Source organism: Myxine glutinosa, chromosome 4 (genome assembly GCF_964187855.1).
Source record: "Myxine glutinosa chromosome 4, kmMyxGlut1.1, whole genome shotgun sequence".
NCBI classification, from domain to species: domain Eukaryota; kingdom Metazoa; phylum Chordata; class Myxini; order Myxiniformes; family Myxinidae; genus Myxine; species Myxine glutinosa.
Window position 1 is genome coordinate 201,633,683 of NC_136264.1, and position 12,740 is coordinate 201,646,422.

The 12,740-nt window shown below is 46.2% G+C and overlaps 1 protein-coding gene across 1 annotated transcript in view; it reads left to right on the plus strand.

The window, feature by feature from the left end:
- The window catches only part of HAL (histidine ammonia-lyase), a 170,666-nt gene that overhangs the window by 140,396 nt on the left and 17,530 nt on the right, over window positions 1-12,740 (plus strand). Inside the window, exons 12-13 of the mRNA XM_078776910.1 lie at window positions 6,719-6,884; window positions 10,338-10,472. Coding sequence (XP_078633036.1) covers window positions 6,719-6,884; window positions 10,338-10,472 — 301 coding nt within the window. The remainder of the gene's footprint in view (window positions 1-6,718; window positions 6,885-10,337; window positions 10,473-12,740) is intronic.

Below are 12,740 nucleotides of genomic sequence, written 5' to 3' on the forward strand. Positions count from 1 at the left end.
GTGCCGATTAACACCAGCGTTGAGCCGAAGGTAAAGCCTCCCAGTGATCTTCATGAGGTGTTTGGTTATGCACCAGGTTCAGAAACCAGTGAAAGGGAGCACCAGAGAGAGAGAGAGAGGGAGAGAGAGAGAGAGAGTGTCTTCGCCCTTCCTTTAGAAAAGTCCCACTCTGTCTCTTCTTTCACTTTCTCCATCCCACCAAGTCGTTCTGGTCTCACCCTAAATCCAATGGTTGCCCTTGCATGGTAACAGTGGGTCAATGGCCTTGATTTGCAACCTGCGGCTCCCACCCATTTATCTCTGCCAGTGGTCCGATGTAGCAAGCCCTTCTCATTAAGTCCCTCAACTAACCCCACGCTTGGATGTTTTACATACAAATCCTTTTTTTAATACACGGTCAAGGCTCGTGGAAGAGCTCGGACACAGAACAGATCAGGACACAACATAGCAAATGGAACAGCAGGGGAAAGGGGAAACACCAACAGCAGGGCAGATGGAGAAAGTCGATGGAAACGGACAAACAAGGGACGCAAGTAACGATGAGGGTTAGGGGAGAATGCAAGGGGTGGACAGGATGGATACTGATGTGGAACTAATTAATTTAGCCTTGAATGATAGACAGAAGAATGAATGAATGAATGAATGATCGTTTTAAGGCCATTTTCTCCACTAGAGTGGGGGTTAGCCTTGCAGACCCCATGACAATCATGGTTCCCTGTTTGAGGCAATGTTTTTATGGCTGGATGCCCTTCCTGGCGCCAACCCTTGGTCACGCTCTTACGATGCGCAGGGATACGGTGTACCTATTCTAATTCGGGGTACACACCGTGATTATTCATCCCAGCAAGCTGGTACTCAATTTGCCGACCTCGGAAGGGTGACAGGCTGAGTCAACCCCCCTGGCGTTAATTCAGCGATCGACCAGGATTCGAACCCAGGATCCGAGGATCCCAAGCCGGCACCCTAACCGCTAAGCCAACAACAGGCTGAATGATAGACAGAAGACTCAAAATAATTAATGTCCAAACTGTTTCAGATAATTGACTGATTTTTAATGACATGTAAAGACCTCACTTCCAGGTTACAAGAAGATAATATAAAGTACATACACCACAATGCGGATACAAAATCTCAACACAACATCCAATGAACAGACAAAGTAAAAAGAATGATAATAATAATCATCAAACTTGTTCCCCATGGTTATTTTTATAGTAGGCAGGTCAAAGAGGGAAAAGGAGAGGGTCAGGGGCAGAGGAGAGGGCCATGAGGGGAGGAGAATAGATAACACAAGAAAAAAAAGAGTATGTAAGTCACAATGATTCGTGGTCTCTCAGCGCCATCTTTTGGATTCATCCATGGTACTGCAAGTTCCTTCGTGATCGATGGTCGAGGGGTTGAACAAATTATTTTAACCCTATTTCTTTAAACAAAGCTCGGAGTGTCTAAATTCTTGAGTTACATGTTGTTACAAAGCACCTGGCATGTTTTACACTTCAAAACTAACAAGTAACAAGTTATATGACTTTTAAGAAGAACACATGATGGCTCCTATCTTGGGAAGGCGATTTGGATCACAGAGAGTACAATTCTCAGTAATTGTGGAGAACACAGTTATATCATAATACATTACCCATTTTGTCTCAAAACATTCCCATAACCCACAGTTGTGTTGACTTGAAAGAAAGTGTGCAATTAATCCTTTTGGCAAAACAAAGTATGCTTTGTAATTTTAATTATTGCGCACCAGGTGTGGAGCATGTCATGCAACAGGGATTTGGCCTTCATTTCTCCAAGATAAGAGTTACAAACGGCGGGAAGCTTTTCCGAGCAGGCAGGTTCCTCCAGCAACCATTTGCACATGGGCCCGCCCTGCGAGAATTCGTCAGGTGCACAGATTTCAAACTTGTCCAAAGCTCTCAGACAAATAAAATAGAATAGACTTAATGCTGATTAATATATGTATCTATCAAGCTTAAGTACGCAATTAAAACTTAAGTGTTTGCCACATCAGGTGGAGGCTCAAGGAAAACCACTTAACTTACACAAATTACATACGCAATTAATTTCCTTCCACAACAATACATAAGTAACTAGCACGGCACTCTTCGATGTCACGACGTCAACTGATATGCCTCCGACCACATTATTACATCATTACAATACTTGTACCAAGTTTGATTTAAATCCATTCAGGTGTTCTCAAGTTATCTCAATTTATCATCTGCCGCTTCCGGTCCGGTCCTGAGAGGACGCTGGCATCGCTTGCTCGCCGCTTCTCTGACTGGACCATTGTCCGTATCTTGCTTTTCTGGTGGTCGTGGCGGATTTTCGGCCATTGAGTCTGCCCTCTGCATGCTCCCGGCTTTGCTCTGCTGCTCCTAGCTTCACCTGCTCGGCTCCTTCGCTGTTTCCTCGGGCCCGCTCCCGTGGGTTGTGCCCATTGCTTGCAGTGGTGGTGGTGGCGGTTCGCCGCCGTGATCTTGATTAGCGGCGGCGGTCGTTTGCCGCTGCATTTGCCGCTTTGCCTCCTCAACCTTGGCCTCGTGCTCGCCTCTTCGCTCCTGTCTGCCCTCTGCTCGGTCCCGGCTCTGCTCCTGGCTTCACCTGCCCGGCTCCTTCGCTGTTTCCTCGGGCCCGCTCCAGTGGGTTGTGGCCATTGTTTCACTCCTCGACCTTGGCCTTGTGCTCGTCTCTTCGCTCCTGCTGGCATGGCTCTGCGGTACTCCGCCGCAAGGCTTCTCCTGCTTAATACCCGCTCCACCCCATCATGCATCTCTGCAATCAAATCCAATGGACTCCTGCATCGACCCAGGTACATTCACCGTGGCTCCGGTCGTAAGTTTGTTTATTTACAATCAGGTCACTCCATCCCCGTCCTCTGGTCGGCTAAGCGCACTCCCACTCATCGTCCCAGCGCACCTGGTCACAACAACGCACACAATCGCACCTCCTGTCTGCGAACCCTGGCCAAATCACCTGAATTCATACCCGCCGTACAAAACAACATCAAGCTCACCCTGTTCAATACCCGGTCCCTCAACAACACATGCCTCATCCTGAACGACTACATCCTGGAAAATAAACTGGACTTTCTCTGTCTCACTGAGACCTGCCAACAACCTCTGGACTACTTCGCACTCAACCTCACCACACCCAATGGATATTCTTACATCAATAAACCACGCTCGGAGGGCCGAGGTGGTGGAATTGCCGTTATTCACCGACAAGACATCAGGACCAGCCTCATCCCCATCGCATCTGCTTCATCATTTGAACACCTGGCTTTTAAACTCTCTGGTCACACACAGTCAGTCATGGCTGTTGTCTACCGCCCTCCCAAACCACACCCATCATTCCTGTCTGACTTCTCCTACTTTCTGACCCATCTCTGTTCCCTCTCCCCCTCAATCCTCCTCCTTGGTGATTTCAATATCCACATGGACTCCACTGACTCCACGATAACCACTGACTTCACTGATTTACTCACCTGCTTTAACCTCACTCAACATGTCAACTTTCCTACCCATAACCGTGGTCACATTTTGGACCTTGTCTGCTCTACTGGACTAATTTTGCACCATCTCTCTGGCTCCGACCTCACTCTCTCTGACCACTTAGCCATCACTCTGACCATCAACATCCCCACCCCAACACCAAGGCATTATCGCACTATCAACTTCCGTAAGCTAAACGCTCTTTCACCTACCTCATTCTCATCCACCCTCTCTGAAAAAATGTCCACTTCTCCCTTCGTTGACCTCCACACCCCTTCTGACCTCACTGACTACTACAACCACACTCTCTCCTCCTGCCTTGACCAGCTTGCGCCTATGAAAACCAAAACAGTTTCTTTCACCCATTCTGCTCCCTGGTTTACCCCTGAACTCCGCCTGATGAAAACTCGTGCTCGCCAACTTGAAAGACTCCGCAATAAAACAGGTCTCACAGTTCACTCCCAGGCCTACAAGGACCATCTACAACACTATAAAGATGCCCTCTCCCGTGCCCGCTCTGCCTACTACTCTCAAATTATCCACTCTGGCTCCGGAAACCCAAAAGCACTCTTCTCTACAATAAACAAACTCCTCAGCCCCCTGAACACCACCACCCAGTCATTCACAGTAGACAACTGCATCTCCTTCCTTTCATTCTTCCAACGCAAAATTGAAAACATCTACAACAGCTTGACCACCGCCGCACCCGCTCCCCCTCAAACCACCTGCCCCCCCTTATCCTGCCATCCCCTGTCTCAATTCTCCCCGGTCTCCCCTACTGACCTCTCTGAACTCCTCATAGGAATGAAAACTGCCACCTGCACTCTTGACCCCATCCCCTCCAGCTTTGTCAAGGCCTCCCTTCCTGCTCTCTCTCCACTTATCATTGCAACAATAAACTCCTCCCTGTCTACAGGCATCGTCCCACCATCCCTCAAAATTGCTGCTGTTACCGCCATTCTGAAAAAACCTGGACTAAACCCTGACACCCGAAATAACTTCAGACCCATCTCCAACCTACCCTTTCTGTCAAAAGTTTTGGAACGCGCTGTAGCCGCTCAACTCAAACATCACCTCTCTGCCAATAACCTGTATGAAACATTCCAATCCGGATTCCGCTCCAACCACAGTACTGAAACTGCTCTCCTCAAAATCACCAACGACCTTCTCCTCTCCTCTGACGCTGGCAACCTCAACATTCTCATCCTCCTCGACCTCAGCGCCGCCTTTGACACCATCGATCACACCATCCTCCTCACCCGACTTGAAACCACCTTTAACATTACCAGCACTGCCCTCTCTTGGATTAAATCATACCTCTCTGACAGACGCCAGTTCATCTCCATCAATAACTGCAAATCCCCCACTGCTCCCCTCCCCCAAGGTGTCCCCCAAGGTTCAGTTCTTGGCCCCCTCCTCTTCATCCATTACCTGTCCCCCCTCGGTCACTTAATCCGCCATCATGGTCTCCAATTCCACTGCTTCGCCGATGACATCCAGCTTTTCATCTCCACCAAGTCCATCTCCACTGCCACCCACTCTATCCTGACAAACTGCATCACTGAAATAAAATCCTGGCTTCAAATCAACTTCCTCAAACTTAACTATGATAAATCTGAAATAATCATCATTGGCCCAAAAACGCTCATAAAATCCACCCATAACTTTGCCTTCAACATCGACGGTTTCCCAGTATCCACCTCCCCTCACATCCGGAATCTTGGCATCATCTTTGACCAAACCCTCTCCTTCGACAAATACACTAAACAGATCACAAAGACAGCCTTCTTTCACCTGAAAAACATCGCCCGTCTCCGTCCATCCCTCTCCTCCGTGGCTGCAGAAACCCTCATCCACGCCTTCATCACTTCCCGTCTGGACTACTGCAATAGCCTCCTTTATGGTTCACCCTCAACAATCACCAATAAACTCCAATACATTCAGAACTCCGCTGCCCGTCTACTCCCCCATTCCCGGACCCGTGACCACATCACCCCCGTCCTTTACAAGCTTCACTGGCTCCCCATCTCCCAGAGAATCCAGTACAAAATCCTCCTCTTGACCTACAAAGCCCTCCATAACCTGGCCCCATCCTACCTGGCTGACCTCCTCTCCAGACACACTCCCACCCGCAACCTCCGCTCTGCTGGTACCAACCTCCTGACCCCCCCCCCCCATCCGGACCAAATTCAGATCCTGGGGGGACAGGGCCTTCTCCATCGCTGCTCCCACCCTCTGGAACTCACTACCTCACACCATCAGAGACTCCTCCTCACTCACCACATTCAAAACATCACTGAAGACCCACCTGTTCAACACTGCATTCAACATTTAACCTACAGCATCTAACCCCTGACTATCTCCTCTCCTTCTCCCTCCTTTGTGCTTTGAATATTTCCCTATTGATTCTTCTTTTTTGCAATTGTTTTTATGTTTTGCTATGCATTACGTTTTGCACTCTGTCGCTATATAAAAGCGCTATATAAAATAAATGCATTATTATTATTATTATCACATTTCTACCTGACATTACCTCTGACCTTTGACCTCTTGACCCCAACATTTAATTAGTTCATGTTTACATCATTATACATACCTGTACCAAGTTTTAATTTAAATCGCTTCAGCTGTTCACAAGTTCTCACATTTTTTTCCTGACATTACCTCTGACCTTTGCCCTTTGACCTTGGAACCCCAAAATCGAATCATTTAAACTTTACGTCATTATACATACCTGTACCAAGTTTGAATTAGATCACTTCAGCCATTCTCAAGTTATAGACCTATTACATACTTTGACCTTTGACCTCTTGACCACAAAATCTAACCATTTCATGTTTACATCTTATTTGGTCAGAATCCCATCACTGGTTTGCAGGTTATCGCAGTAACAGGATTTGTACCTAACATGACCTCTAACCTTTGGCATTTGACCTCGTGACCCCAAAATCTAATCAGTTAATCTTTACCTCATTATACATACCTGCACTAGGTTTGACTGAGATCCCTTCAGCCGTTCTCAAGTTATCGCGGTAATGACAACCTATCACGGATGGACGGGTGTACGGACGGACAGCCGGACGGACAACCTGAAAACATAATGCCTCCGGCGACTTCGTCAGCGGAGGCATAAAAAATATAAAAGGTGTTTGTTTAAAATAAGTGTCTGTGTGTGTGTGTGTGTGTGTTTTAAGAATAATCGTAGGATGTGTCCACAACAGGCCCTGGATTACTTGGCCATTGCTGTGCACGAGTTGGCATCCCTAAGTGAGCGACGCATTGAGAGACTGGTGAACCCTGCCCTTAGCAGTTTGCCAGCCTTCCTTGTACGCAGTGGTGGTCTCAACTCGGGCTTCATGATGGCTCACTGCACCGCAGCTTCTCTTGGTATGACATCGACATGACGATGTGAAATCAACACACCCGAGTCAGAAAGCCAGCACCACCTTAATGGCTGCTCCTTCTCTCCTTGAAGTTTAACTTTGTAATGTCCATTCCTTATAGCTGGTAACTCTTTCAGCATTTCCTCCACTGGCAACTTTTATCAAAACAGGTTTCACAAACAACAACTTTATATATTACTCTCCTCCCTACATCTCATTACCTCAAATTATTCCTCAACCTCGTTTTTAGCTCACCTGGAACGAAGTTCAGGGGAGCTTATGCGATGACGCGTTGTCCGTCAGTCAGTCCATCAGGTCGTCCGTCAGTCTGTGCATCAGTCTGTCCATCCATCAGTCCATCAATCCATCAGTCAGTCAGTCTGTCCGTCCGTCAATCTGTCCGTCCGTCAGTCAGTCTGCCCGTCGGTCAGTCAGTCTGTCCGTCCGTCAGTCAGTCTGTCCGTCTGTCAGTCCGTCCGTCAGTCAGTCAGTTCTCCGTCAGTCTGTGCATCAGTCTGTCCATCCGTCCATCTGTCCGTAAATACTTGAAACTTCTTCTCCGAAACCGCTGATGGGATTGCGACCAAATTTGGCACAAATTATATTTGTTGTGTTGTGACTAAAGTTTGTTCATGGGATTTTAAAAAATCGGGGTCTAAGGGGGTTTACCGGGGTCAAAGTGGATCCAGGTTTGACCCCCCCCAAAATAGGTATTTGCTTGCTTTTCTGAAACCACACACACAATTTCGATTAAACTTGACCGCAACCTTCACCACCTGTGATGTACCAAAGTATGTTTTTGTTTGTTTGTTTGAAGTTGAAGGAACTGCGCTCCAACGCGAGTCGAAAGAATTGACGCGACCAAAGACGGAATTCGTCCGAGTTGCTTTATTGAAACAAAACAGCTCAGGTATTCTGACAAGCCCGTTTTTCGGGCAACAATATATATATACACATTTATGTCGGGAAGTTTGCCCGGCAAAAGCTATACCGGGCATGCCCGGGTATCAAGGGCGAGCCTTGGAAAGGCGAGTCTGGACCTGCCCGGGCGTGTTTGGCTGCGGCCTGGCAAGTCGAGGCTGGGCGTGCCCGGGCGCTCTGGGCGAGCCCTGGAAAGGCGATAGCGGGCATGCCCGGACGCTCTGGGCGAGCCCTGGAAAGGCGATAGCGGGCATGCCCGGACGCTCTGGGCGAGCCCTGGAAAGGCGATAGCGGGCATGCCCGGACGCTCTGGGCGAGCCCTGGAAAGGCGATAGCGGGCATGCCCGGACGCTCTGGGCGAGCCCTGGAAAGGCGATAGCGGGCATGCCCGGGAAAGACGAGACCGGGCGTGCCCGGGAGGTTCGGGCGTGCCCGGGAACAGTGAGTCCGGGCATGCCCGGGAGAGGCGCGTCTGGCCAGTGCAAGGCGATTATGTACATCCAGCGGTAACCGCTACAAAGTCATGATTATGTTAGTACGATTCGAGATGCTGCCCTGTCTTCGAGCAACCATTGAAATTGGTTTAAAATACCCTCAGTCGGTGTAGTATACTGTTTATTCTTCCAGGTGGTCGCCAGGGGTATTGCCCCTATGTTTATCTTAGCCTTTAAGTAGATTTTACTGTAAGTCTCTTTACTTTCACTGTACTTCCAACTAAACCACTTGTGATCAGGATGATTGAACATTCTTAATTATTACTTGATTCTCTCCAACTGGATTTGCCTCTGCTATCACCATTACCTGTATGTATGCCTGGCGTTGGCTTCACAGTTAAGGTGGCTGGCTTAAGATATTCAGGTCTTGAGTTTCGAGCCCCTGTCATGACGTTGATCATGACGTTGATCATGACGTTGACATAACACGGGTTGGGTTGATTCAGCCTGTCCATCTTTCTGAGGTCGATAAAATGAGTACCAGCTTACTGGTAATAGGGGCACTGCATCAGCGGCACAGCAGCGCCTCCAGAATATGATATATTGGGCCTTGTTTCACTTTATGTTATTTTGCCGCATGTTTATAGCCCGACTAACACATTGCGAACCCATTGTCATTTTTGTTAAAACTCTGAATGGGGGGGGAGGAGGCCTTCAAGCACCCTTCGTTCATGGTTCGGCATCGGCCAATGGCATTGCACCCCCTCTCCTCCCCCCCCCCCATCTCCCCTCTGGGTTAAAGGTCAAGGTCTTACACCCCTAAGATTGCTAAACCACCATTTAGGTTTTTCTTCTTTTTCTGCCAATGTCGGAGATGTAACTCGGAACCAGATAGGACTTTCAGAATTAAATTTTGCATCAATAAAGGGATTAAAAAGTATGCAGGATTGACATAATTTTTTTGTTCTTGACCTAATTTAAGGTCATGACCCAATTATAGACATTTGAACATTTTTCACCAAAACTTGACTCAGGTTTGTTCGATCAGAATGAGATTGCCCTCTTTAGATAGCTTAAAGTAAGGCGCATTTACGCTTTATCCCATCCGGGTTAAAGGTCAAGGTCAAATGGTGATCTGAAAAAAACGCGTTTTTTGTCATCGCTTAATTTTGCCAATGCGGATTCGCAAAGTCCATTACCTGACACCTTTTTGATCATAACTTGAATAATTTCCCTCCAATGATGTTACGTTTTATGAGTAGATTGTAGATGGGGAGACATTTTCTTTATTTACACTCTATCCCTAAATCTTGAAGGTCAAGGTCACATGGTGGTCGAAAAAAACGTTTTTCTTCTGTATCCATCCTGTCCACCCCATTCCTCCCCACACCATTGTTTGTCCAACTCTCCATCTATTTTGTCCTTCAACTCAGGTGTTTGTGTTCCCCCCACCCCCATCCTCTCCTCTGTCTCTACTGTTCCATTTATCCTCTAGCTCTTCCAAGAACCTTGACTCTGAATACAAAAAACTGTCATGGTTTGGCAACCATTGTACAGGCTTGATGGGCCGAATGGATTATTTGTGTTGAAGTTTCTTGGAAGGGAAGTCATTTATTATATATTGCGAACCATGATGTATGTCCGTGTGTTTGTCTGCCTCCCGTTTATGGCGGAAGCGTCCCACTGCTGCGTTTGAAAAGCTCAACATTCACTTTTGAAATGATGAGAGAACAGGCATGAATAATGTTGATGCCAAATTTTATTTCACAAGCCGGATATGTTGCCCTCTTTTTAGACAAATTGAACCTCCACCGCCCGATGTTGCACCACCATTTTGCGGTGCGTGGTATAAATAGCTCAGAGCTTTGGCTCTGAGTGAAACCAAGACACAATTAACCTTTTAAAGTCAATGAAATAATTTAAATTGATAGATGTACTCAAGCTTTTCCCTGATACTTTTGCTAGTATTAGATACTACATAAGTACCTCAATAATGAGCATTCGCTTTCCCTTTTGTTTATTTCACACAAAACAATTAATGACCCTTTGATCATTTCAGCACGTTCCATTTCACTTTTCTTTCATCATCCAATCCTTTACAGTTTCAGAAAACAAGGTCCTTTGCCACCCATCATCTGTGGATTCACTGCCCACAAGTGCTGGGACTGAGGATCACGTGTCCATGGGTGGCTGGGCAGCTCGAAAAGCATTGAGGGTGATTGAGCATGTGGAGCAAGGTTTGTTTGTCATACCACAGTTAGAGTCGTACAAAGAAGAGACAATTGTAAGAAAAAGATGCATTTATACTTTTAATAAAATAAAACTTTCATTAATCTTTTGATTTCCTAATATCATCACCAGGAATCCTTTGATTACAGATTTAAGTTGTTATTACTTCAAAATTATTGTGCTATGAAATTATTGATTTCTATTTTCCGATAAAACTCTTTGCATCATTATTTTGTCTAATAATTTCGTCAGATGAACAATTAAATGCACTAGGGAGATACCCGTGCTACGCACGGGTGGGAGGCCAGAAGCAAACAGGCAATGCAGATACGGCGAATGCTGAAGCATGAAACCAATAAATTCCACATTCCTGTCGCACGTTCAGTCGCACGTCAGACATGGACAGCAAGTTCGTGAAGGACTTCCATGAAAAACGTACCCGTTCGCAAACAAATGGGTACGTTCACGTATAGAATCATCGATCGTGGGACCGGGACGAATCTGCATATGGCGATCCGCGAAGTTCACGTTCAGAAAGTAGAAACCATCACGGCATGTCGTCATTCACTTGAACTCGATACCTCATTTTTCATTCCAAACAACATAACTCCAATTAATCACAAAATAAACTTTTATCAACATTGTTAATGTTTCCTTCATTGTAAAAACTACCAAATCAACAGTTAAAAGGATTTTGAGCCGATAGGTGTTACGGCCTTGGCAAGATCGATGGAGACAGCGATCTGTTAGCGTATTCACCGCCCAAATAGCTATGTGGAATTCTCTCATGTTGAGATTAAATGTCGTTTGAACTTTGGCCGAGGTCATTATTTACTTTCGTGATGTTTATATACGAATGATGTTTAATGATGTTTATATTGGTTTTGGGTCGTCCTTTCCGCATATCTCGTGGGTTTGTGAGTTGGAGAGACGGCCGTGATGGCGGGGAGCGAGGGGGTTGAAATTCTCTCAAGCAGGGATTCAACCCGTGTCCTTATAAAAGGTCTTTGTCCGAGGTCACCGAGTCAGATCGGTGCAGTCGTTCAGCGATCGGTGCAGCCGTTTGTGCGGCATCTGGGAAAACAACATCGTCACAATGAAAACATCGTCACAATAAACGTTATGCGAACGCGAATGTTATGTGGGAGTCCAAGCCTGAGAATGCTGGAGACCAAAGCTGAAATTGGGAAAACTAAAGAGCCGATTTTACTCCTGGAGATCCCAGGATTATCCACCCAAAATATCGTTGCGATCGGTTCAGCAGTTTTTACGGTACCTTTGAACGTACGGACAGACAGACGGACGGACAGACAGACGGACGGACATTTGGTGAATTATAGTAAGATGATTATGCTTGCAAAAATCTGGCTGTAATTTGCCCATCCTCCCAGGGCAGTGGGAGACGCAGTTTTGCAACACTTCTGTCTGTCTGTTTGTCTCTCCGGGCTGTAAATTTGTTTCCATTTGAACTTTGTCATCAAATTTTCAACAAAGCTTTATGATGAGGATATGGAGAAGATAAATTAATAATTTGGTGAAAAGGTCAAAGGTCAACTTCACATAAAATAGTCAATTTTCATCCAATTGACCTGAAATTTTACGAATTTGTATATTGGGACACTGAATTTGATCATCAATCAAAAGCTGTAAGACGATTTTTTTTTAGATCAAACGGTCCAAGGTCAAGGTTGCATAAAATATCAGTCATTCATATCAATATATCAGTGACCCAATTCATTCAGTGTAACCTGTTTACTGTCAAGAAGGTCAACAACAACAACAACATGCATTTTAAAAGGCCATTTTCCCTGCTAGAGCGGGGGTTAGCCTTGCGGTCCCCATGACAATCTTCTCCATTTTGCCCTATTTTCTGCATCTCTCCTTGTTAACCCCCTTGCCCGCATTTCTTCTTCCACCATCTTTAGCCAAGTCTTTCTCGGTCTTCCCCGTCTTCTACTTCCTTCTACATTCATTTCCATCACTCTTCTCAACCAGTCACTTTCATCCTTCCTCAACACATGACCAAACCATCTCAACCTGTTCCTCTTCACAGCATCAATCACAGGCTCTATTCCCATCATCTTTCGCAATTCATCATTTGTCTTCCTCTCTCTCAACGATACTCCGCACATCCGTCGAACCATTCGCATTTCCACCCTTTCCAACCTTCGTTGCTGCTCTACGTTCATTACCCATGTCTCGCTCCCATAAATCATAACACTTCTCACACATGCAGCATACACCTTTCCCTTCAGCTTCAACGACACTCCCCTCAT